Source organism: Cygnus olor, chromosome 2, assembly GCF_009769625.2.
Source record: "Cygnus olor isolate bCygOlo1 chromosome 2, bCygOlo1.pri.v2, whole genome shotgun sequence".
In the NCBI taxonomy this organism is placed as follows: domain Eukaryota; kingdom Metazoa; phylum Chordata; class Aves; order Anseriformes; family Anatidae; genus Cygnus; species Cygnus olor.
Window position 1 is genome coordinate 5,603,697 of NC_049170.1, and position 26,701 is coordinate 5,630,397.

Consider the following 26,701-nt stretch of genomic DNA (forward strand, 5'->3'; position numbering starts at 1 on the left):
GACATGTTCGTGTCGGTAATTCCTTCTCCGCAGCTGAGCGGCAGGCAGCGTGATTTATGGGTCCTGCAGTCGGAGGACCAGGAGGAGAGGAATAAAACAACACTTCCAGTTGAAAAGCTGGATGTTGCAGCCCCGATAAATTGTAACGTTCAGCACTCATCGTGGCAGACGGGTGAAAATCCACAAGACTTCTACGAGTTTTCCAACGCGGTTCTGATGCTAGTGAAAGCGAGGGCAGTGCAGCTCTAATTATTTCGTCTTTACGTGCGTCGCGGACAGCAGGCTTTTCTGGGAGAAGTTTCCCTGATGCTGCTTTGTTGTAGTGTCCGGCGAGCAGTTCTGCAGCGAGCTCTCCGAAAAACTCTGGCAGCGGCATTCCCCAGAAGGACCGCTGCTGCGTTTCGTCCCCCCTCCTCTTCCTGGAAGCGACCCCCTGGTGATTCTTGACTGCGATTCCTGCCTTTCCACGCAGCACGGACCGGCGTGCGTACGACACAGCTGCTTCGGTTTCAGTCGTGCAAGGAAACTCTTTAACCGCCCAGCCCGCTGTGATTTGCCACCATCGGCTGAAAGCAGCGAGCCGCCGGGATGCTGGTACCCTCCACGAGAGCAAAGAGGGAGGAAACTTTGATGTAGCTGCTGTGAGACGAGCCTAGGAAACTATAAATGGGGTAGGAGGCTGGGGGTGACAGGGAAAGGCTGCCTGACCTTGCTTTTTGCTCCTGGTAATAACGTGGGAACAGTGGAAGCTGTCAGCTGGGATGGAGTTACTTATCAGAGCCGTGCTGCACCGTGTAAGGAATGGTTTAATCCGCCACTGCTACACATCCCCTAGCCGATGGAGGTGTTTTGTCACAGGGCTGGGAAAAGGGAAAATAAATAATAGCAACCCTCCTTTGTGCGCTGCAGCACGTGCCAAACGTAACCTTATTGCTTTAAACTGTTATTTCCAGCCTGGGGAGCAGTGTATGGTAATGTGCAGGAGAGGAAATTCTTGGAGAACAATAGAGCAGTGATAAAGTGACACAGGATCCCTGCAAAATGCTGTAGTACAGAGCTGCTCCGATGGCAAAGACCTGATCCAGATCTAGGCTGTTAAATAAACTTGGGCCAGACTTTGCCTCACTGTCTCCTGAATTCCGGCGGGATATGCTAATATATATAAAATATGGAATCTTTGTGTATGTTTTTCGTACTGTTCTCTTGATCTCCCAGGGAGTCAGCTCAAAATATTTTGAGGTCTAACTGAGAAAAGGTTAAAAACAGCTCCTCTGGATCCTTTCTGAGAATGGTGGCTTTGGGGAAGGGCTTCCTGATGGGAAGACTTAACAAATCCGCATCCCTCTTGCTTCTTTCCACCTCTTTTTTTTTTTTATTCTGGTGCCATTTGTGCACTTCTTATTTTTTTTTAATTGTCAGAGAGAGGTTAGGCACCTGGATTTGCCTGCATGTTTTTTTAAAAAAGCTTTAAAATTAATTTAAAGCCTTACTTCAAGAGCTAATTCCAGGCTGAGGCACCAAAGCTGGGGCAGGTTCACGGATCCCTTAACTGGGGGCTCAGCCCCGTGCTCGAAGCAAACCCCAAGAGATCCCAGTTTAAGCAAGCGAATTTAAAACTGAGCCCAAGGAGCTGCCTTTCGGAGAGGCTGTGTGGATGGGATGTCGTGCAGTGGATGTTTACAGACAGCTTCCTAAGCAGGTTTTGTGCGAGATGTGTGACCCGGGGCACAGAGCAGTCGCTGAATCCCACCTGTGCTCATCCACCTCCTCAGTTCTCATCTGTCCCCTGGCAGAAAGTGGAAGCTAGGTTTTATTTCAGGCTGTATTTAGTGTCACAGAGCGGTTTTTACTCAACGGCGTGAGGTCAGTGACCTGCAACTCGCCAGCTCTTCAAATATCCCTTCCTATGTAGAAGGATCCTTGTTGAATCAGCTTATTGGGGTTTCCTGGAAAGCTGGGGGTGCTCCTGGGGGAGCTGGAAGAGGAACCAGTTCCTCATTTGCTCCCTGAAAAACAGCGGTAAACTGGGGAAATCCCCGTTATTGTATTTGTGGGGCTGCCTTAACCCCATAGACCCGTGGCTTGGGTTGGAGGGGACCTTAAGATCACCCAGTTCCAGCGAGAGCAGGTCGAGAGGAACACGAGGCATGGGCACGTCCTCAGAGCTTCCCCTGGAGTTTTGGTGGCAGGGAGGTTTGTGCTTAGGGAGGAAAGGATCAGGGCAGGGCTGCGGGGGGACCTTTTTCTCTTTCTTCTCCTTGTGGGTGTGCAGGGTGCCAGCCTTGGCCCAATGGATGGCTTTTGATGGAGGAAACCAAGAAACTGGGAGGCTTTCTGTCCACGGTGGTTATTTGTACTTGCGTAATGAAAACTTGGTCTGTTTTCTGGGATATTGTTCCCCCCGTACCCTGGAAAACCTCAACCCTTAAACCATAACAAAAATCTATGAACAAGCACGGTCAAAACTCAAGCAATTTCATATCTGAGAGCACTTTATGTTGTACTCCATCAGTAGTAGCCAACCACTTTCTAATCTCAAACTGTTTTCCCTATTGTTTCCATGCAACAAAAGCCGGAGCTGTCCTTTGTGCCCTCAACCTGACGGAGCCGAGCCGTCTGCTTTCGTGCTGGGAAGAGAGGTTAGGGATGAGAGACTCTTTTTTTTTTCTTTTTTCTTTTTTTTCTAGAGGCAAATATTTCCCTAATGACAGCCTTCAGCTGGTTACACCTGTTGTATAATGGCTCACTGAAAGGAGGTGGTGGCGTGAACTTTGTAGGTAAAATTTTCAGGAGTAGTCTGCTGTAGCTGGAAGCAGGTGCTTGGTGTGAGAGCATTTTATTGCCTTTGCCAAGGGGGTTTCCGTCACTTCTTGCGTTCTGCTAGCCAGGCAGATAAACAGGTAGAGCATCCTAAAATACCTTTGAGCCCTAGTATGGTGCAGGCTGAGTGTTAGGAGCATTTCTGGATTCTTCTGTGGTTAGCTCCCAGGTAGTCTTTTTCCTCTCACCCTCTTTAAACCCTGTGTCTTGAGGGAGGTATTTTCTGTACCCAAGGAACAAAAACCATCGAGTCCGACTGCTAATGTTTTATTTTCCTCCGCAGAAAGAAATTCAAGCGATGAGTCAGTGCCATCACCCCAACATTGTATCTTACTACACCTCCTTCGTGGTGAAAGACGAGCTTTGGCTGGTGATGAAGTTGCTTAGTGGAGGTGAGTGATCCAATTTACACACCCTGTAAAGCAACGTCACAAGTTGACTGTAGTACTCTTGTTTTCCTCCCAGGCTTCCCTCCTCCTTGGGAGTTAACACGCTTGAATGATAATGCTCAACTTCAACCCATTGAGCTCAGAAATAGCTTTTCGTTTTACGTACACCGGTAGTAATACCTAACTGCGTGACTGGTAGCTTGTTTTAACTCCTGCTTTGTATATTTGACGGTATTTTGTATGTGTTTGCTGAATGGCTCAGTTGAGTATTTGGGAGGATGTGACGTTAGGCACTGACAAGGGGAACTCAGGTACAGATGCAGTAGTTGAAACCATCCCAGACTTAAAAAAGGAGTACAAAGAAATAAAAATCTCACTTGTATCTTCTCAGCTGATGGATCTGAAATGGTGTTTCTCGGATCACATTTACAAAAGCTCCTTCATCTTATTCCATAAGCCTAGGATAAAGTTTTGAACTAGAGAAGGATGTGACTGAGCCCACTGAGCCCACCCGTCCCCAGTAGCTTTCTGGCGGGGACTGTGATGTTCACAACTCCTCCTGCAGGGCCGATCGCCTGACCTTGTCTCACCTGGAGCTCGGAGGCAACCATCGAGTCTATTGATTTAGCTTATTTACATGTTGGCTGCCCTTGTGAGGAACTTAAATCGCCTGTATGTCAAGCAGAACTGCTCCTGTAATGCCAGTGTCTTACAAAGGGAGGAGAACCTCAGTGTAGGAGCAGCTTGATTTGTATAGTCTCGTTCCTCAGAGCTGGGTTACCTTCCCACTACTTCTGGGTGACAAAATAACCGGGAATATTTGGGGCAATTTCAAACTACCAGAGCCAGGGAAACATTCCCCTTTCTGGATTTATTCTCTCAGATGCTGTAGAAACACATTTTTTTGAGAGAAAGAAAAGAAGTTTTTACATTTTCTCTATCAGCAATGCCTAATCTGATGTCGTAGTATTTTCCAGACTTCATGTTTAAGTTGCCGTCGAGAAACGAAAGGGATTCGAGTTCTGGATGACAACTGAGGACTGTTGTAAATCTTAGGCCTGTCTTCAGAAGACTTGATTTTCCTGGCACCATAGTGAAAAGGCATTGAAAGCTGAAAAAATTGTTTTCTTGCCTTTTTTTTAAAAACTTCTTGGCTTCTCTGCTCTTGGCTTCGTGTTGTAGACTGTAAAATGCCAGATGCTGATGTGGAAAAATCTGGCTCAACCTGTTGGCTTCTTCCACAAGAGCTCGATAATGACCATAAAACATGCATCTTTGAAGATCTTCTTTAGAAAACTTCAGCAGTTCTCCTGGGGGCGATCAGATGTCCTGCTAGCTTGAGCCTTTTTTAAAGGGTTTCTAATGACCCACGTGCTCATGTGTCGTTAAGCAATACCTCTCCTTTCCTTGGAGGGACACTTAACAGGCAGGTCATTAAAGATAGGATTGCTGTTTGTTTGCAGAAAAGAATCCCTTGCCAATTTACTGCAAATAATTTTGGTGTAAAAAGTGTCTATGGGGGAAAGCTTTCCCAACATGAAGAAATAGCATTTCAGGGGTGCAGGACAGACAGCAGCAACGTTCTCGATCTTTTTCAGGAGGATACACAGCCTCCTTGAAGAAAATATACAACGTTTTCCTAGTGGTTTTCTGTTGGAACCAAGTCAGGGTTAGGCTAATCCTTGAACCTCCAAATGTTGCTTCTGCTTGCCCTCACTTTTGTGTAGTCTTTTTTTTTTTTTTTTTTTGGGTGTAGCTGGAAAAAAAAAAAATCAGTCTTTGTGGTGCCTTGATAATGAAAAGATGGCCCGTAAATGTAAAGATCAGACTGGAAAATCGCTGGGAAATAATCAGAGCTTCAGCACCAACCTCTTGGTGGTGCGAAATGGCCTGGCTGTCAGTACGAGTCACCTTGAATAGGCTTCTGCATTGTACAGGCGGGTGTTTGACCCCTGCGCACATTTGGCCCAAAACGGAGTACTGCTTTAAAGCAGTCCTACCAAATCTCGCTTTTTGTTGCCCATGTTGAAGACCAGGGTCATACAATAAAAGACGGGCTAATTTCTCACTTAAAGTAAAACATTTGGAGGCTGGGGAAATGGCTGAAGTAGGCTTTTGAGGGTGTCCTGTTAGGTTTTATGCAGGAAGATACCTTGAGAGTGGTTTCCCAGCGTTTTTCAGCTTCTACTCTTTTCATGGCTGTACTGAAATTGCATTTTAGATGCCCTAGACAAGTTACACGGGATAGTCCTGAGGATGGGGCAAGAAACTTTTTTTTTTTTTTTTGGAGCTTTCTGACTGAAGAGCTTTTCCCATTCACTTTTAATGAGACTCTTTCCTGTTGTTTTTGGGTCGGGTGATTTATGTAATGCTTTAAAAACTGCTTCTCATTCCTTTCAGCTTACTGCTTATCAGTAATAAATTGGCTGGTTTTGTGGTCATCTGTCATCCAGTGGGAAAAATAATGATCTGAATTTCTCAACAGGAAAAAACTTTGGCCCTTTTTTATGAACCCAAAAGGGGGAAAAAAAAAAAAAAAAGGTGGAGCCTAACTCCTTTATTCCATCTAACTATTCATAGAGCCTGGGCTGAGATTTGTACATCCAAGTAAGCACATATCAAATCTGTTTTGATGATCGTACTGCGTCTTGATTGTGGTTTCGTACTTGGGATTTTTGCTGGGTAAAAGTTCAGAATCTTATTGCTTCTCTTCCATCAGTGTCAATCTATGCTGGTGTGTGTTTTCAGGCTGCAAATAGTTTTGCGTACATGGATGTTACTGCTTTGATAAACAGTCTTGAATGCAAGCCTCTTTTTGTTGTTCTGAGTGTGGTTTAATTTAATTTCTGGGTACAGTCAGTTTGTTGAAATCTTAACCTAGCCATACATGCAAATATTTCAGAAATATCTCTGAGGGGAGGTATCCCACGAAGCCAGAGAGCAGCTGTCCCTGAAACTCAGCTATTTGTCTCCGTTGGCAAGCTCAGTGCTGGTGGAAGGTGCTGTTTCCCATCTCTGAAAGCCATCAGCAGCAGAGGTGCAGTACCGGGGAGCTGTTAGGGAGCACCACGCGAGAGCTGCTGATCTGCGTCAGGTCCGAGTCAGGCTGCTTGAGGTTGCTGCCGAAAGCAGCCTGAAGCAGCTGATGTGACGCTGACGCAGGAGAGCAGGGCGGCTGCTGCTGGTGGCAGAAACGTGGCTGCGATACACAGCTGGCACTGATAAGGGGTGCTGGTGTGCCCCGTTACTCTGACACCCTCTTTCAGATCTGGCAACGTGAGCCTGGGACAGATCTGTGAAGTTATCTGCTGCTTGTTCCCTTCAGCAGAAATCGCAGCCCCTTTCCTCCGATGACGAAACTGTTTTCCAGGGATCTAAGCTTAGCAATGTCAACTTGGCACCCTGGCCTTTTGGTCCGATGTTACTCCAAACTAAACCTCGATGGATATTTCTGGACAACTGCTGACCTGCTCTTTGCCTCGCTGACATTCCCGTGTCACGGATTCATTCGTGCCTTTTAAAGCTATCTGATGCCCAGTCCTGCTCTCCAGCTCCCGGGGCTTTTTATTAGGAAGAGGAGCAGCTGTCCTTTTGTTCTTGTGCTTTTTCTGACCGTGACCTGTTTGTTCCTCTACATTCTCCCTGGTTTCAAGAGCTCTCAGCTAACAGGTGACCCACGGCTGTGGCTAACTCCACAAAACAGTTGCTCGAAAGAAACAGCCGTCGGTGATGGCTGCTGCATCGCACAGCAACTTTTACTGTCCCAGCCTCCAACAGAGGAGACCTCCAAAAATATTTTCAAACTGTACATTTTTTAAATGCTGAAACATTTCCAGATAGGGCTCTTGGATCTTCTGCCTTCCCGAAGGCTCCTCATTAAATCCGCTAAGGAGATTATTGTATTGGAATAGTTAAACCTTGCCTTTTTGCGAAAGTTGAAGATGATCTAATCTACCTCTCATTCCAGCCTTTCATCTTGATGACGTGATGAAGTGCCTGGCCAGCAGGTCAGCCAGCCAGACCAAAAGGGAGCGTATGACAAGTCCTGTCTCCCTGGTGGAGACCTAAGACATCTCGTCCTCCTTCTGCCGCGTTAATCTCTCATCCTAACGCGCTGCTGGACTTAGGAGGGGCCAGATCAAAGTCACAGGTTCTTAGAAATCCTCGTGTTTTTGTTGAATTATTTTGTTAGGAGAGAGCTACGCTATTCTGAGTCCCTCTGGAGGGCTTTTAATTAGTGTCTCTACAAATAAATTTCAAACCATTAACGATGGGATAAGGCAGGAGGCTGGAGGGACTGTATACGATTACAGGATATGGAGCTTGTATAGATACGTTGCCATTCCTAGCTGTAATAAGAAAAACATGAAACATTAATACGTTCACTTTATTTTCTTCAGATTTTTGCCTGTAAATGTCTCAGGCCTAACTGCAGCACGTTGTTTTACCCCCTTATTTTAATATCTTGCTTCCTGCCTTAATGTTGTCGTCCCTCTCATACATCCACCCAAGTGCTCTAGAGGGAAAGGGGCAGGAAGTGGAAGTTCCCTTAACTTTCTCCCTCTGATATGCTTTAACCAGGGTTAAGAAGAAACTTCAAAAATGAGAAAATCTCAGAAAACTGCATAGGTGTCTTCCTTTGGTTTGTGTAACTTGTTCTTCCCTTTCCTTTAGAGCTCCTTTGCTGCATCTGTCCTCTTCGGCCTCCGAGCTGCTGGATGCAGGCGGCTGTTCTTCCTTCTTGAGCGTTTTCTTCCTCGGTTTGTCAGAGGCTGACAAGGTGCAGATTTAATTCTTGGCTCCGATGGCAGGCAGGCTCACCGAAACTGCTGCCTTCTGCTGAGAGGTCTTAAAGAAGTAGCAATGAATCCTGCTAACGCCCAGCATTCAAAGGATACGGATGCTGAACGTGCTGCACCTTAGGTTCTGGGGCAGATCTCAATTCTCCCGAAATCAGGTGGTGAAACACCGGTGATCCCCAGGGATGCTTTCCAGCCTATTTGTGCCAGGCCTTTAAATGGCCAATAATGTCTGAATTATCCTCAGTTGCAGGCCTTTGGGTTGGAAATGTTAGTATTACGTTTTGTGGTTCTGCCTGCCGGCCAAATGCAAAGGAGGAGGTTTCTTCTGCGTGTGACTTGTCCTGCATCCGGCCTGCTGCTGGGGTTATAGTGTCCCGTGTCAGATGTGCTTCCCACAGCCACCGGCTCTGCTAGACATTTCTTTTGCCTCTGGGGGCACGTAAATTCCAGCAATGTAATCCTCCCGCTTTTATCTGCGATCTTGTTCCGAACGAGAGCTTTCCTTTCTGCTCAGGTTTTCATCTCTTTCTCCACCGCCTTGTCCCAGCCCCGCGTGCCGAAGCATTAAATGGGAAGGCTGATGAGCGTCAAAGGAGAAACATCACAGAATCGTCTAGGTTGGAAGAGACCTCCAAGATCACCCAGTCCAACCTCTGACCTAACACTAACGAGTCCTCCCCTAAACCATATCCCTAAGCTCAGCATCTACACGTCTCTTAAAGACCTCCGGGGATGGTGACTCAACCACTTCCCTGGGCAGCCCATTCCAATGCCTAACGACCCTTTCCGTAAAGAAGGAATTAGAATTAGGAGCGGGCTTCCTGAATTCTTCCCCATGCTCGCTGATGTAGGTGAGGTTGAAGAAAGGCGTCCTGGATTTGGAGCAGGAAGCAGCGCTGATGTTTGCGGTGGCTTGCTGTCGAAAGCGAATCAGTGGAACAAGTAGAACTTCTTACCCCAGGGGTGCGATTACACACGAGTTTTCTCCAGCAGCAGAGCTGGGTTTAGAAGTTCCTGGCTGCTCGTTCTCCACCCTGCCTGGAAAACTGGATTGCCAGTCATCGCAGTGATCTCATTTACAGTGAGGCTTCGTGAGCAGATGCACTGGCACAGCCAGGGAGGTGGTGAACCGTTGTTCTGGAACTTGTTCAATCGCTTTTTGCTGCCGAAATGAACGCTGGAGTAGCACATAGTACAGGGCGTGTGTTGAAGGAGACAAATTTCCTGGATATGTGTGTGGGGTGCAAGACAGGATCGTATTTACTAGGGTTCAGACAGTCCACTGGGAATGTTCTGCCCGATCTTACTCTACAAGGGCATTGCCCTCTTAGAAATTCCGGACGCTGGTTTGCTCGCAGGTTTCTTGTGTCTTCGTTGCTCAGATACTGCTGCCGTGGGTGGAAATTAACTGTTTGCTTCTGGAAGTTAGAAACTGCCTTCTGAGGATGGAGTCAGACCTAATCAGCTGTTTCCTAGCCATGCCAAAAAGGGCAAGGCACGCTGCGGGGCTTCCCGCTCTTCGGTCCTGGGGGAGACCAGTGATGGGGGATTTGTTCCCTTCCTGCAGCTGGACAGGCGTCGCCTGACCCCTCTGCTCCAGCTCTGACGGAGCAGGAAGGGCTCCACAACAAGTCCCTCCCTGCAGGCTTGTCTTTGACCCGTAGACGTTCCCGTAAGGCGACAAAACCCAACCTGTAAGTCGACGTACGGCGAGCTCCCTCGTGATTTCCCCTGTCGTTAGCAGCTTTCAGAGCCGGGGCTTGTTAATTTGAGCGGAAGACCACTTCACTTCCAATTGCCCTACAGTTTGCGCTTGGAGACTGTACTTTCTAAGCAGGCGTAACAGGGTTGGCGATCGGCAGCACTTTAACGGTGAACGGGCAGTAACGCGGAACGTTTTATCACGTTGCACAACATCTTGTGGGCGTCCTGTCCGTGTGCTGCTCGGCGTGCACTCGAGAGGCAGGAGCTTGTTTATAGCTGCATTTTTTTCCACATCAATCTCCAAACGTCTGCTCCTTTCCTTTGTGTGCTCTTGGACTTTGGGATCAGTTGCTCATCACCAGGCTTCTTTAAACATCCTTATTAATGGCGGCCTTGTTTGTGTTTACATTTAGGCTCCACTTCTGGCTCTGCCCTCAGTCTTGTTTTGTCTTTTCCTGACGTGCTTCCCCTTCGGGGCTTGGAATAGCTTTTCAGTCAGCCCCAGCCAAACTTCACTTCTTTTCTCTCCCAGCTTAAGCTTAGCCCCTCTTCTGTGAGTCCGGAGCTTCTCTCGTATGTTTTCTGATGGGAAAAAACGAGGAGGGAACTGCGGTAGCCATAGCTAGTGCTATGTGTAGTGCTAGTACGTAACACACACCAGTACTTCACAACGCTGTCATCCAAAATAGGAGACATATTCAAGGGAAAGCTCAGATTTTTTTGGTTTAAAGACATCCTAGTGGATTTTTATTCCTAAAAATGTTGTTGTAACGGTTCTGTAATATCTGTAGCGTGTGCCTTATTTCCGCTGTTAACTTCCTCTTCTGGCCACTCCATTATGGGAGCTGTTTGCTTGCAGATTGTTCAACCCCGCTGTGCACACGGAGCACAAATCCATACTGAAACTGCATTTGAGCAGAGGTGCAGCAAAGTTCAGGTGTGCTCTTTCCTTCCTCAGGTACTCTTTGAAGCAGGTTCGGAAGCTGGCTCAGAAAGCGGCACTATCTGGAATCGTGCTGCTGTTTTGAAACAGGATGATGGATTTGTAAAGCACTTGCCTTTGTGTAGGTCTGAGCTCGGTTCCAGCTCAGCTGAATGTTCCCGGTTAATTTCGAGCAGCTAACGTACGGCTGGATTGGGAACAGGCCAGTTTGTGCAAAACACTCCTTTTTTTTTTTTTTTTTTCTCTTAGGCCGAGGGTAGGGCTCCAAGCTACTGTCTCGTGTTGGAGTGTAACGCAGCTGGTGAAAGGGAGAAAATTTGCCTAAGCAAACAAGGAGATCTCACCAAGGGTATCACACGCTTAACCGAGATGCTTGGGAATGACTTTGCGTTGAATTTTTCAGGCTGATGCTGAAATACAATGCCAGCCTCATAGTAGCGACTATTTTCCTCAGTAGTGAAACTCCCGTGACTTTGTCTTTGAGTGGCTCCGTGTTTAGTTGTGGTTTTCTCTTTGGGGGTATTCACTCACACCACAGCAGCTTCCTGAACCAGAATGTCACAAGATTTCTAACGCGGCACACAGCAGTGTGTGGAAATGAAGCTTGGCTTTGTTCTTCATATCCCACTGCGCTGCCTTTTACAAGGTTGCCTTGGATTCTGGAGGCAGCTCCGACCTCCCCATCTACCGATCTGTGTCTTGGGAGAAATACCACACCGTGTTGTGATGCCAGTAGCAAAACTGTTTTTTTTTACACGTGTAAACAGAATGGGGATGGTCCCTGTAACGCTTTGTTCACCAGGAAGGTGGCTCTTGGCTGCTCTGCTGTTCCCTGAGCTCAGCATTTCGCTGACAGCCTCGTTGCTGTTTCCCTTTCCGTCGAAGACTGGCGAATTCCTGCGCTTTTTTGAACATCACAATGGGAAGAAGTGCGCTTTGGAAAACATGCTGAAAATGGCAGATTGGACTAGAAGCAGCTGCACAGTACGGGTGTGAATCAGCTGTTGCCCTTTGCAAAGGAGTCTCATTGTGTGCGTGCCCTGTTGTCTTTTTTTTTTTTTTCCCCCTTTTTTCCCCCCACTCCTTTTTCTGGGCTAAGTACAACCTCTAACTTGGCTAACGCGGGATTTTTGACCAAACGATTTTCAGCACCAGATGATCTGCCTCCTCATGTTCCCCGAGCCCTTCGCAGGAGGAGGGAAATGTTTTTGAACAAAGTCTGCTAACAGCCTCGTGGGTGGGAAGAGGACAAAACGAGTACGTGAAGAACCGCATATTTTCACTGGACTTCTACACAAGCGGCAGTTTGTTCCCCAGATAAAGGCACATTTCAGAGGGGAGACCTGAACAGTGGAAGAGGAGGGGTTTGGGTGGTTTTTTCGTAGGTGTCACAAAAATTTGTGTCCAAAATAAGAGCATCAGGGCTTGCAAGCACGTACTTCTAAAATAGGGATACGTGACAGGCCGAATCCCAGGTGAGTCCCCACGCTGTCCAGGAGAGTCCCTTTCTTAGCCAGCAGAACCTAAAAGGTGAGATTTCAGTGAAGGAGCATGTGCCCTGACTTGTGGGGTGTTACAGGCTCCTCCAGGAGAGAAAATCTGGCTCCCACCTGGGAAATCTGATGTTTAGAAACAACCTGAATTATGGCTGGGTAAAACCTTCGGCTGATTAAGACCCGAGTCAAAACTAACTGAAGAGGAGTGGTTCTGTGCTTAGACAGGGTAAAGGAAGGCGAAGAAGGGTATTCTTGCATGAAGTGTTGGGGGGATGTTGTGCAACTAGACTTCTCTGTTTTATTTGTTTATTTTCTGTTTTGTTAGTGTGTGCTCAGATCATGTCTTTTGCAAATGTCATCAGCCAAGTGAAGTTTTTTGGGGGACGAGGAAGCCGGAGGTGCCGCTCAGGGGAGCAGCAAGCGATCAGACCGGCTTCACTGCTGACACGCGAGGGCTACCAGCATCCTCCCCTGCTCCCAGATGTGTTCTCCCTTCTTCTTACCCTCCTTGTCCTTTCTGTTGGCTCTGACACTCATCTCTTCAAGGATTATGCTCACTACCAACCAAGCAGAGCATTTAATTTTTCTTTGCCCCCTTCTCAGTGCCGTTTTCAGTTGGTTTAGATGTCGTAGTATGTGAGCACCAGCTCCGGTGGGCTGGAGAAGATGGAAAGTGTGCAGCTGGGCAGAGCAGGACGTGGTGGCTCCCCTGGCTGCAGAGAGCTGGTGGATAACCCCAAACACATCATTTCCCACAAACCTGGGGACACCGTGCACCCGTGTCATTGTTTCCTCTGCAGTTCTATCTGCAGAGTAAGCCTTTCCACACGGTGCAGATTCCAACCTTGTAGTCTTTTTGCTCTTGTATGAGAATCCAAAAGTAAAATATTTTGCTAAGTGACAACCTGTCTGCATGATTATTCTGGCCTAGAGATTCGTAGGATAGTTAATACAATAAATTTTAGGAGCAATAGGGTTTAATGCCTAGGTGAACCTTAAAGGATGAAAAGGACAAAAAAAAATCCCATTGTATTTTTCAGTTTGCTTCAAGAATTTACAAGGTGGAACTTGTGATCTCCGCATTAACCAAATTCATATGCCCAAGTTTCTCAGCTTTTGCTGTGCTTCGGATACAGAAGCGTTTTGTTTCCTTTCAGAGACAATCAAGACTGCGTTTGTGCTTTGCAGCTGTGCCTGCTTTCCTCACTCTTTAAGAACTTGGTGGTACTGCTAACATTGTGCCATAACTTTGTGCCCATGTCTTTAAAAATCCCAGTACTTGACTATGCAGTGATGAAACTATATAAACTCAAGTCTGAAGGTGCTAACTAGCACACGCCTGGCAAACAAACTGAGACATCCTGTGCTGGAGCGGTAGGAGCAATAAAATCAAGCTCTGTGTGTGCATCTAGACTGAAGATGATCTTCTCAAAGAACCCGGTACCCAATATATCATGAGAATGGGACCTGGCACAAGAGACATGTTCCTGGTCATTGATTCCATTTGTTCCTGGCTGCAGCTCCGGGAGGTGGTTTACTCTATCAAGTGTGGTTTGTCATGTAAGGTGATGTAATTCACACCCCGGCTGGGAGAAAAACTAAAGGCTGATGTTCCTAGGGAAGGGTCTAAGCTATCCCAGTTTTGTCTGCAGCGAAGAAGTGACTCACTGTCAGAATTCAGTCCCGTTTGTTCTCTGTATAATTATTTCCACTTTTTTTTTCTTGTGGCAGTGCCGTCCCTTAACATAGTAATTTTTTCTTGCTGTTCCTCTGCATTGAGTTTATGAGAGCTCAGAAAGAGTCTAATTTTATCAAGCGTGTTGCCTTCTGCTTGTGAGTCCTGGCAGCCCCCTGCTTTTTCCATTTCCCCCTCCTGCTTCTCCAGTACTAAAACAGCTGTAGCATCAGTATCTACTTAAAGCCCTTCCAAGAGGTCTGTGTGTGTACACTTTACGTTTTGGCTTGTTCAAAGAACCTCTCAGGCACTTGTGGTCGCAGGGTGTTTACAGCCCACTGTGAGGATCTGCTCTTCTTTAAGGCTCATGAGCGTAAGGCGTGCGTTGCTGCCTCTGCTTTCCTGCAGGAAATGCTGCAGCTACGGACTGGTCCTCACCGTTGTTGCTTCCCCTCCCAACAAATTCCAAGAACTTGGGTACTAAGTGCTTATGAAGTACACCGAGCTGCAAATCAGTTCTTCTAGTTCACGCTAACGTGTTTAACTATTTTCTCTAGGCTCCGTTTTGGATATTATAAAGCACATTGTGGCCAAAGGAGAACACAAGACCGGTGTCCTGGATGAACCCTGTATAGCCACAATCCTCAAGGAGGTGCTGGAGGGGCTGGACTACCTGCATAAAAACGGGCAAATCCACAGGTATTTTACATTTCTCATCATTGTTCTGAAATGAGCGTCACTGAAACAGAGCAGCTGAGCACGTGCACTCTCACCACACAACCTGCTGTTAGGGTATGGAAAGTGGAAAATAAAGATGGGAGCTTTACTGAAACTCTGAACATGAATTTCTGCACAGTAGCTGCTTCTTTAGGAAAGCCATGACCAGGGTAAGTTTGGGTAAACTTCAAGATATCTAAAGTTCTTGTAAAGAAAAACTCTTTTCAAGGGTCAAGATCCAGCTACGATGAGTAGTTGTTAGAGCTGGAAAAACTTCAGCTGCTTTTGCTTCTTGCAGTGCTACAAATCACTAAGAGTACTGCGTAAGAAATGTTGGGCAGTTCAATAAGGAGCCCTTCAAGCCTGGTTCTTTTTTAAGGCTAGCTGCAGGCTAGCCTGTTTTGTCAACATGACAAAATTTAAATTTGGGTAATTTCATTTCGAGGAGATGGAAAACAGAAGTGAAAAACTTATTCTGTAGGTAAAAGCCCGTTAACTAATGGCCTGGCATTTGATGGATCGCTGCAACGCGGGTTTCTGTACTGCTCTGTCATTTGGGAGGTATTTTTAAAGCATGTTTTCCTGTCCCCTGGTGTTTGAAGGTGTGGCGTGCTTTAGAAAGAAAGGATACTAAGTCAGTATGTTCTGCCGTTAAAAAATAATAATAAAAAAAATGCAATCCTAAGTATGCACTGAAAATAGAACATACAGCTTGTGGGTAACATACATCATCCCAGCCCCAGGCTGCTGCTGGGAACAACAGCCTCTTCTTCCCTGGGAATTCTCTGGGCTTGGTCATCTTCTGGTACAATGCCATGATAAGCACTGCTGCTGCTGTGCTGGAATAAGTTTCAGCCCTCTTGCGAGAGCTGCACAAGAAGAGGTGACTTTTTTTTTTGCCAAAATTTTTAATTAGAAAAGCCAAGCAGCATTTATTTCATAGTTTTGGTCAAACCGACTGGTCTTTGTAGATTGTTTGGGCTTAAAAAGAACCAGAAGGTTGGAAACAATTTTGGAATCATTCTTCTCCCTGAAAGAAATCTCAGATTTCAGCTTCCAGTCTCCATTAAAGCTCTGATTTAAGAAGGCTGGTTGTCTCCACTGAAGGCAGGTTTGACTTCACGGCTGTTTTAGCTGTGTTTTCTAGAAAATGACTTCGGGCAGCCTAGGAAGCAAACATAATAGAACAACTTGCTTGCTGAGCACGTGGTCATTTCTTACCCTTGCACGAGTGATTGACAAAACCTTGTTCATGTGTGATTTCCACTTGATTTGCTTGGCTCATCTTGTCTCACGAAACTGAAATATATATACGTTAAAGCAGCAGTAACATGTTAAACCTTAATTTTTTGTGAAGATGTCGCATGGTGATCTCTCTGTTGAAGGAGAGGTGATTCTCCACGTGCCTTGCTGTAGTGGAACAGCAGAACTAGTGATTGTGGTGAGGACTGTACAAAGCATATTCGTGGTTTTTTCCTTCCTGCACTCAGCAAAAGTGAGATGCTCACGAAGTTCAAACTGCTTGCTCCGAAGAAAATGTGATTCATACTGAATCATTCTGCAGCGGACTGAATCCAGCTTGCTGTGACTGCTCTTGTCCCGCTTGTCGAAGCATTTTGCTCTTATTTAGGACAGAAATCACCGCAGCTGTGGGAGCCATGTCCTTGGTGCAGCTTAAGGCTGCTGTTGTGCATCACCTACTTTGACATATTTATTGAGGGCGGCCCCTACAGTTACTTGTAGGGTGTTTTATCAGAAAAAGTGTTCAGATTACCGCTTCGTGAGGGAGCACAGTGATCTGGGGAACTTCTTTCCGCAGAGAAACCGGGAGAAGTGCTAATGCTCAAGGCATGGAAGGGAAGTTGTGTGTGGGCTTCCTGCCTGTGATGCGAAGGATGGGTTGCTGGTGGTTGGCACAAGGCAAGCTCACGTGCCTTTTAGGGAGGAAACACATTTCCTTAATGGAGTTAATCGTGCTGGCTTGCATTTTATCCAGATGTGTATACAGCACCGGGATAAACACAATTTAAAGCCGCACGAGGAGAGGTCCCATCTGCACCACACATGATTCTCTGTGTGTTTTTCCCATTTCGCCTAACTCGAGGGGTCCTGATACTGGTCCTGCCTGATGGGGAACGCAGGTGGAAGCCTCGCGGTCTTGCCAGAGATGCTCTCGGGGGGAAGTGTTTAAAATAACTGAACTTTGGGCCCCTGGGGCAGCTCAGAGTTTCTGTCTCTCAAGGAAACTGCACCAGGGGATGGCTGAGCTGCAGGACCGGGTGTTTGCAGCACACCTCGGGCTGAAACGAGGTCAGCTGGGAAGGGGCAGAACCGAAAGGCTTCCTTTAAGCAGGGCTCAACAAACCCAAAGCGAGCAGCGATCCAGCGAAGCACAGAGTTCGGCTGGGATATTTAGCGTCAGGATATTCAATGTCTGGACCCAAATGTTGACCTGAAGCAGGGACAGCTTGTTGCTGCTCTAAATCGTCTGTCAGGCCAGAAAACATGTATCTGACGGTGGAGATGCTCGATACTTTTGAATTCTGTATCATGTTAACTGGGTAAATTAAGTGAACACATGGAAAACCGGCTTAATGAAACTCTGCTGCTGCTGAATCTTACCCTGCCTAAGCTTGTGTTGAACTTAATGCCACTTCCAATTAGGGTTTGGGGAGCTGGCTTCACGTGGAAGTGTAAATCTCCTGCCTTGGTCGGGACGGCAGTTGGACGGTATTCTCTAGAGGAGATCAGAAAGCCAAACATGTAGTGAAAGCTTAAATTATAATTTTTTGTTTACTTTCCTAATTAACAGCCGGAGTGAGGCTGAGCCCTGAATAGCTGCCGTTCAGTGCGTGTCTCCAAAGCGATATTTTTTTGCTTTCATCGTGCAAGGGATGAAAGGAACAGCATGAGGCCTTACGGAAAAGACAGAGGAGAAAGCAGAATAGGTTTTATTTTCATGAACCAGGTAACAAGTACAAATGATCCCCATCACCCTCTCAGATCAGCACTGCCTCCCCTATCTCCGGGCTGGCAGCTCTGTCCCTGTGCCAGCTGCTGCGGCCCCGTTGTGGTTTTGTGTCGCCCGGCAATCCCAAGGACAATTTGAAACCCCAGTGACCCTGTTAACGGGTTAACCGCTCTGAAAGCTCCGTGTGAAGCCGTCCTGCAGGACAGACCCTGCTTGGGCACGTTTTGGGAAGTCCCCCGGGACCTGTGACACTGTGCCAGGCAGATCTCTCCGGGGTGCCTGCAGCAGGTGACGCGCAGGGCACGTCGAGTCTCTCCCCGCTTGGGCTCGGATTCCTCCGCGTATTTGGGGTCAGCAGGTACCCAGCGGTTTAATGAATGGCTTGAAAATAAAAAAGCAAAAGCAACCCGGGGGGTTTTATTGGTTCAAGGGGCTTGTCGGAGGGAAGTTCAAAGCTTTTCCAAGTGCTGCCCTTTATGGCCAGCTGACAGACGAATCATGCCGATTGACTGCTGCAAGGTCTCCGTGTCTTTCTCCCTATTTTTATCTCTGAGCTTATCTCCTGCCCGTGATCAGCCATTGTGTAACTGAATATTTCAGTCCACGTGCAATGATATATTGCTGGAATGGTTGTATATTGTCAGGTTCTCCTCTTGCAGCGTGATGGACGTGATGCTTGTTTTTCTGTAAAAACAAAAAAGCTGAGGAAGTCCTTTAGGGTTGCATGCGCTCGAAATACTGGCAAGGCGGTGATCCAGCTATTAATTTTTTCTCTGCTATACTTCTGGGGGGGGGAGAGAGGTGCTACAGCCCGTTTGATATGCTGAGTTAGACCAGTTTGTGCTCCGGTGTGGAACCATTTTTTATTTTTATTTATTTATTCTTTTAAATCAGTTTTGTGAGCACGGGGACAGCAGGATGCTGTGGCAGCTGTGGGGATGTAGCTTTGAAGAGACCCTGGAAATAATATTCTTGATGTGTCGTTATGGCAGATGTATTGGCTTAGGACTGCTTTGGCACGGGATCAAGACCTCGTTGTTTGTTTCTCCTACCTGTATTGGGAGAGTTCCTGGAAAAAAAAGCGTTGGTGTGTCAGCATCCACCCATCTGCACCGCCAGGCTGCGCGTGTATGGGGTTTTGCAGGAACGCTCCTCCAGCAGAGAGAGTTTGATGTAAGACGAAGGAGCTGATGGATATTTTTTGGCAGACCTCAACCGTCCTGCAGGATTCAAGCTCCATTTTCACGTAGCTGATTAACGCGCCGGTCGTTGTGCTGGCAGATCCTGCGGTAGAACTGGACTTCAGCGTGCCTCGGATTATTTTGACGACTCAAGTACTGCAGCTCTTTGTTTCTGTAGCGAAGCCATAAGAAAACTTCACAGCCCCCCTCCAACCGGGGCTGTAATCTTATGTTAGGGAGTGCGTTTCGGCAGTGAAATTTGGAAAGGAAAGGCTGGGGGATAACGGGACGCGGAGCATTTCGCCTCTAACTGCCAGGTTGATTTTTTTTTAAGGCAGGACACCAGTAATTTGGAAACCAGCTCTTGTTCAGCCGTGGGAAGGGGATTGCCCTGATCCAATTCACAGAGGCTGTCTTCTCCTACAGAAACTTGGCACCTCGGAGGTATGGGAATAATATTGTGTCCCCCGAGGCAGAGAAGTGTTGGGGAAAGGGAGGGGAATGAAGGTTCGGACTCCAGACCGGTATTTTGCAATAGTTTTATATTCAGGGGAGTGTGCTTTGGTCTCTTCTCCCTGAAAATAAAGGATGGACAGAAGTAACCTTTAGAGGTGGTTGTTAATAAAAGTTTTGCAGCTTTAATTTACAAACTGTTGAGTAGCCAGAGCAATGGAAATGTTATTCTTGTGCTTTTGGGCACCTCGGTGGGAAAGCAGAAGAAATGCTGCTCTGGATTGTACTCAGTGTTTTTCTCCCCCAAATAAACACCTTGCTGGGCAGTGCTGAGAGCACAAAGACCACTGAATCTCCCCGCTGTGTGCACCGCAGTCATACTGGGGCGTATTGTGGTGGTTTGGCAAACCAGTGTGCTCTCCTGGTGGCTGTTTCTTCCACTTCATCATCCAGAAATTCATTGTCTAAAAAAAAAAAAAAAAAAAAATGAGAGAAAAAAATCCCTGTGGTTGCAACGAGAAAATGAGAACCAGATGTAAATCCCAAATCTGCAGACAGCCAGAAACAATAGCTCCCGTGGAGACTGCCTCTATCTGCTTCAAAAAACTGGCGATCAGAGTTCCTGGGGTAAACGTGGATTTCCTGATGAAAGCAGGGGAGGCTGCAGGGCCCTGCTGCGGCTCCAGGCTGGCGGCAGCGCCCCAGCCCTGCATGGTTTGAGGGTGCCCGTGCCTGCTTCCACGGGGACACCAAAAGATGGGCGCTTGCTGCATGACCCCGTTCTGCTGCGATGTCCCCATGTCACCCACCCCAGACCCAGGTACTGCCTCTGGGCTTTGTCTCTGCATGCCCTGTCAAAATCATTTTGCTTTAGTGTAAAAAAAAACACCAACACACACAAACTTTTCAGTACAACTGTTAGGAGCTGTGTTAAACAGAGATGAGTTTTTAGGTTTTCTGTCCCCTTTGTTCCATGAAGATAAGAAGTTATGTGCAGAGAGTTCAGGACCTGGACGTGGTGCTCCTTGTGAGTCTCTTCCAGCTTGAGTTGTTCTCTGGTTTCGGGAAGGTAAGGAGCAGGAGACAGAGCGGGGCGAGCTCTGAAAGGTCCAGCAGCACTCGTAGGTTTGGGTCAGTGAGCCCTGCCCGAGCTGCACACTAAACTAGTGTGGTTTCCAGCAGTTCCTGAGCTGTCGGGAGTATTTGGGTTGGACGTGGTTCAGGGGTGGTAATCTTCATTCCTGTCTGCAGCATTAGTTATATCAGGTGAAAATGTCACACTCGCTTACCTTTTGCCTTTGCAGAACCCCAATGCCATTCCCGTTTACTCACAGCCACCCTGTTTGCAACGTCTCCTGTCTCTGCTTTTATCAGCTGTGGGTTATTGGGAGTAGGTGACCTGGTACAGGCTCCTGCAGCATCTCTCCAGCACTAGAGAAGTTGTTTAAATCACTGGTGTTCATCCATGTGTCAAGTGAGTAGCACGCTTCCAAAAGTTGGCTTTGAACATTGTCCCCTGTGTAATGCAGCAGCTTCCTTGGCCTTCAGAGATCCCAAAAGCTGCATACGGGGAGATGCCTTAAGCATTTATTCAGGCTACTACAGCATTTTCATTCATGTCGTATGCTAAAGCATAAGAAATACTTAATTTACCGAGTTTGTGTGGTAACATTAAGCATGCTCCAATTTCTGGTGCAGCCTCATAAAATGTTAACTTTAAACATTTACTGAATCAAATCACGTCCCATCTTGCGGAGTCCCTATAAGACTTCAAAAAATAAAGCTTAATGCTTTCAAACGCATGCAAGACAAACCCCCACACATTTAGGACAACAAACAGGGAATTGCTGGAGAGAAATCCATCGTTTTGTGGAAGCGAGGAAAGCATCGCCGAGATAGACTGGGAGTGCCGAGAGGACTGTTCCTATTAAAAGGTGACTTTACAATGGAAACTCACCCAATTTTTAACTGTCTTCTCCACTTTATGCAATAAGCGGGATGAAATAAGGAGATCTTTCCTCTCAGAATGCCGGCATGACCTAAGATCGTCTTATTCTGGGTTTTGGAGCAGAAAGTCAAAGTGGCAAGTCTCCTGTCAGCCCTGGGCGTCTCGAATTTCTCCCTTCTCCATCACGTACCGATGCTGCCAAGCAGGAGCTCGGGGTGGTGGCCTCGTAGAGCCGGATGGCGCTGGGCTTCGTGTGTGTGTAGATACACACCCTGCTTCTCCACGGCGGGGCTGCTTGCTGCCCTGTGCAAACCGAGACCTTTTTAAGCTGCCTTATGTTAAAATCTTCAGCCTGATTCGATCTGAGGTGATGGTGTTTCTTGGAGGGAACTTCGATCTTCCCGCTCTGCTCTGCGCTCGTGCGGCCTCACCTCGAGCACTGTGTGCAGTTCTGGGCACCTCAGTACAAAAAGGACGTGAAACTGTTGGAGAGTGTCCAGAGGAGGGCTACAAGATGGTGAAGGGCCTAGAGGGGAAGACGAGTGAGGAGCGGCTGAGGTCACTGGGCCTGTTCAGCTTGGAGAAGAGGAGGCTGAGGGGCAGGCCTCATGGCGGCCTACAGCTTCCTCATGAGGGGGAGTGGAGGGACAGGCACCAATATACTCTCTTTAGTGACCAGCGATACGACCCGAGGGAATGGGGTCAAGCTGCGACGGGAGGTTTGGGATGGATATCAGGAAGAGGTTCTTCACTGAGAGGGTTGGGACAGGCTCCCCAGGGAAGTAGTCACAGCACCAAGCCTGTTGGAGTTTAAGAAGCACTGGGACTGTGCGCTTAGTCACGTGGTCTGAATTTTTGGGTAGACCTGTGTGGTGCCAGGAGTTGGACTCTATGATCCTTGTGGGTCCCTTCCAACTCGGGATATTCTGTGATCCTATGATCTCTGTCATGGCAGGGAGAAAGCAGGGAGACACATCGATCACTGGCTTTCTTCTTTCTTCGGCTCCCTGCTCCGTCACAAACTGGGGCAATCTGCCTGGTAGTTTGGGGGAAATCCCAAACATTTCTGTGCACTTTAGGACCACGTTTTAGAGCATTACCACGGCACAGTGTTGTGCATCCCTGGCATTGCCACACGAAGCGTCCCCACCTACTCGCACGTTCAGTGACGTGCCATGAAACGCTCAAATAAGACCAGGCTATCACTTGAGTGTTTTCCTCCGCTACCAGTGCCTAAAGCAGGGCCTCCCAGAAATATCCGGGCCTCCAGGGGAGGGAGGCAGATCTTGTGACTCCCCAGCTTGATTTTCGTGCAGCAGCTGTTAAAGGAGCTTTGTGCCTCATCCCCGCTGCCGTCCTTCCAGAGGAAGTCGGCTCAGGAAATGGAAGGGCTGAGTAGATGAATTTGTGGAAGAAATCCCCTGTACAATTTCAGCAGCCCTTCGGTGACAGGAGAACTTGGTTTTAAAGCCTGCTGGGGGGGCTCCTTTCCTTTTGGGGGGGGACATAGGGGGAAAAAAACTGAAGTTTTGACTGAATAAAGGAAACCTTAAGAAGTGAAGTACGAAGTTATAGCTGGAACTTCTCTTGTAGTGACTGCTGAGGGGCTGAGCCCTGTCGGCAGCCCTTGCTGCTGGGCCATCCTTGCCAGAAGCCGACAGGTGCGTGCACGCGCTTGTGTGACGCCGCTAAACAGCGATGTGCACCGGGGCAAGCTTGTGAAACATCCTCCTCTTGCATGGGAGGAAGAAGCAGGGCTGTGAAGGTTTGTGTGATTAGATCATCTCAGTACTTGGTGGCAGGGCTAGGTGTAGTGCTTGCACCATTCCTTTATCTGTCTGAGGGAGCCGATCTATCTGTCCAGAAACGCTTTTTAAGGTTAGTTTTCTGCCCCTGCACTGAGGAGTGGTTGAGTTTGAATGCTGATGCTGGGCTTTAGGCACGGCAGTGGGAGGCAAAGACCGAGGCAGACAGGATCTGTCACTGCACCACACCTCTCTTTAGGCTTGTAAACACGTGGGAAGAGAAGGAAAACCATCAGAGTTGGCACAGGAGCAAGAGGCATAAGCTGGACATAATTCTTTGAGATAAAGGAGAGTTGCAGACGCTGTGATAACGGCGAGTGTTTGACACGGCGAGGCAGTAAGTGATGTGGCACTCTTCACCCCACGCTGTCTGCCTTTGTCAGCCTCGTGCTGACGTAGCTCAACGTTTTCTTTACTGCCTCAGCATCTCGCAAGTCCTTGGAGCTATTCAGCTCGCCGAGATGACAGCACAAATTTCAGTAACATCTCCAGCAGCTTACTTTGCTGTGCTCTCCCTTGTCTGAGCCGAAGTAGTGACTTAACCTCAAGTGAATCAGGCTTCTGAGTCACGGTTCCTTGGACCCCAAACCTTGGATTTCAAGCAGCAGTCCACTTCTGCAGCACTGGAGGGGAAAACTCTCCTTACCAATGCGAATTTCAGGCTTTAAAAGTACTTCTAATGCATATGAGACTCCGAGTAAATCCTGGGTTTCCCTGCAAGGCCAGCATTTAGCTCCTGCCTTGAAGGCCTGATCTTTCCCCCCGGCCCAGCAGCAGCTCAGAGAAGCGAGCAGGAGCAGCGTCGGTGCTTTCCCGATCCCGAGCAACGCCGGGCTGGTCCCTGCTGTAGTTCCTAGCAGCCTGGCTGCCGTTGCATGTCCCAGAGCCCAGATGAGCAGGAACGACTCGAGCTCTCGGCCTCCCTGCTGGTGCAGGTGGGTGCAGGGGGGAGCAGGACGCTGCTCTGCCCGCTCTGTGCTGCTGGAAGCCCTCTGGCTTTGGGATATCTTCCCGAATCCACCCCTGCGGAGCTCGGTACCGCACTGTGCGGGTCAGTAATTTCATCTCACCTGAAAGTTTAGTACTGCAGGCTCACCCCTGGGGCAGGGAAATATTAGTGTGCGTGGCTTTTCTGACTAAGAATGGGAGCGCTCTGACTTCCATAGCTTCTAACACACTTGTCTCAAATGTCTCCTGCGCGGTGCTGAACGCGCTGGCTTTTGGGAGCATAAAAATACTGCTGTGCCCTCGGCCGTGCCAAGCCTCGTTGCCATTTTGCAGCGCTGTCTCGAGTGATAACGCGCCTTCTGTAACTGTTTATATCCTGGCTTGTAAGGCAAGGGAAGAGGTAACATAGGTAACAGCATTGAAACGAGTAAGATGTTTGATCGTGGAGAGAGAACGGTGCTCGTCTGGTGTATAGTGCCACAAATTGCTTTGTATTTAACAAGGTAGAGAGCCTGTCCTGGAAGCGTTTTGCAAATTACTCGGAATAATGTTGACTGCAGCCATCGGTTGCATTCGTAATAAATACCGAGTTGCTCATTACCGTTAACACAAAATAGTAATTCTTCTATCTTGCACCTTCTTTTTTTTTTTTTTAAATGAAACTTGGCAGGACCAGCTGCTCCTCCTTCATGCCAAATTATGCGCTGTAGAGTTCAGCCCATGAAAATTTATTGGTGCAGTTGATGTAAATTACGTCTGATGGGCGGGTGACTCACGGCCGCGCTGACAGCCAGCACCGCATCCTAAAGGCACATACAAGCAGGTTAGAAGAGAAGGCACAATAAGGCGCGATAAACAGGGCTTTTGTACATTTTCCTCCTCACTTTGCAGTTTTCTTCTTGGTGCTGGGCTGCAGAAGTCCTGGGATGCCACGCTTTGCTCAGGTCACTTACGCATATTGCATTTTCAGCGGCCTTAAATTGTCATAGTTGTTGCTCTTGAAGTAGACTTCTGAGCACAAGCCAAGTGAATCCCTTTTGATCTCCAAACAATATTAAGAGGGCTATTCAAAAAGCAATAACTTGACATGCTTCATTGCTTTGCTGGCAAATGCCACTTCTTCGAAGTCTGCGGTACGGGGTTGTGTTGTGTACGCTGGGACTGCAGGCTCGCAGCTGGCTGCTGGAAATGTCATGCTCCATTTTGGAGCAGCAAGTCTGGCTCTAACCCTAGTGTTGTCCCTGCAGTGACAACACCGTGACAGTGCCAAGGGCTGAAGGCAGAGCTGATCACTAAGGATTGGAAGTACTCAAGTGGGCTTTTCATAGTGGGAACAAGCCCATTGGGATATGGTTTCCAATCTAATTTTTTCTCCTGCCTATTGAAAAATGAAATGAGGGTTGCGTGGAAGTGCTACACTTGCAACTGGAGAGCATCACCGCATTGCCTTCCAGCTCTCTTGTAGCTGGATGCTGATTTTGCTGGATCAGGGATCAGTTTTGTTTATATAGCATCTAATGTCTGTGGCCCAGCCCCAGCCCGGAGGTATTAATGTGATGCAACTGAAACCGAAGCGCTGGGAAGCCAAACCAGTTCAGAATGCAAACGAGGAGGCATTTCTGCCCCGCTGAGAAACCTTGCAAGGCTGATGTGGAGAATCCAGATTTGCGCTGGAGGGAATCCAAACCCCTCTTCCCTGTGTGGTGTGAAGTGCAAGGTAAATAAAAACATCATCAGGATTTTGGGGAAAGGCTCCTGGAGGCGTTAGGAAGAGAGGAAGGCGACAGCAACGGGGCGGGAACGTCCCGAATGATGGCGGCGCTTGTTAAGCTGCTGACAAGGAAGCGTTTACTCCAGCCTTCTGTAACTTCATCTAAAATGTGATATAATTAGTGTTTGCACTGCAGCCTGAAGCTGCTTCCAGTACGGTAATTACGCCAGAGGCCCGCGGTTTACTCCGAGCCTGTCAGCCCAGGACATGGTCACTACCACGCTAGTAGGGAGTGCCTTCAAACTCCTGGACTTGGCAGTAACCGTGTCCTGGCGTGACAAACTTCTCGCCATTCAACAGGCGAGTTTCTGAGCATCTCCTGGAGAGAAGAAACAGGAAACCACTATTCCCTCTCCCCGCCCCGTCGCTTTAAATCTAATTAATTTGTCTTAAGGATGGTTTTAAGGTGCCTAATTTGTAGATGCTGCAGGTAATGCCAGCGTAAGCTAAATAAAGGGATTTGTGCTCAGCCAGCCGTCTTGCTGCTCGCCCCGTGCTGCTGCAGTGCACCACGCGGTGCTGGTACACCGGGATGAGGAACGGCGAGGCTGGGAGCTGCTCCTGTGGTACAGTAACTCCAAAACCCAAGCAGTGTCCCCAGGGTGCTTGCCACCAATCCGTTTTGGTGCTCACGGGAGGAAAGTACCACTCTAGGGTGAGTAAGAGTGTTTTTAGGGGGTTGCTCACCTGGAAGAAATGCCCCATCAAGCTGGTGTTTAGTTCTTCAGCGTGGATTTTGGCAGTGGCTGTTGTTGGCCTAGCAGATTTCGTGTCACAGCACTTGTTTTAAGTTTTTGAATCATCTTGAAGCACCATATTTACTGATTTTTGTTTCCAATGAGAAACTATCTAAATTGTAAGTAATCCAAGCTGAAATTAAAAAGGAAACAAGCCCCTGCATCCGAGAGGGTTAAGGGACTGGAGACCCTTTTTGTTTCAGCAGGATTCAGTCTGAAGGACTGTTTCACTACTTCTCACACCCCAAACTTGCCCAGCTCGCTCTGTTAGGGTAGGACAGTCTGGTGGTGTTGAACGTGTGCTGCTTTTGTGGCTGCTGTCGCTGTGTCACTGAAACCTG

The 26,701-nt window shown here is 47.9% G+C and overlaps 1 protein-coding gene across 2 annotated transcripts in view; it reads left to right on the forward strand.

The window, feature by feature from the left end:
• Positions 1 to 26,701, forward strand: part of OXSR1 (oxidative stress responsive kinase 1) — an 87,248-nt gene that overhangs the window by 24,256 nt on the left and 36,291 nt on the right. For both annotated transcript variants that reach the window (XM_040546751.1, XM_040546752.1), the window contains exons 3-4: positions 3,104 to 3,212; positions 14,387 to 14,528. In XM_040546751.1, coding sequence (XP_040402685.1) covers positions 3,104 to 3,212; positions 14,387 to 14,528 — 251 coding nt within the window. The remainder of the gene's footprint in view (positions 1 to 3,103; positions 3,213 to 14,386; positions 14,529 to 26,701) is intronic.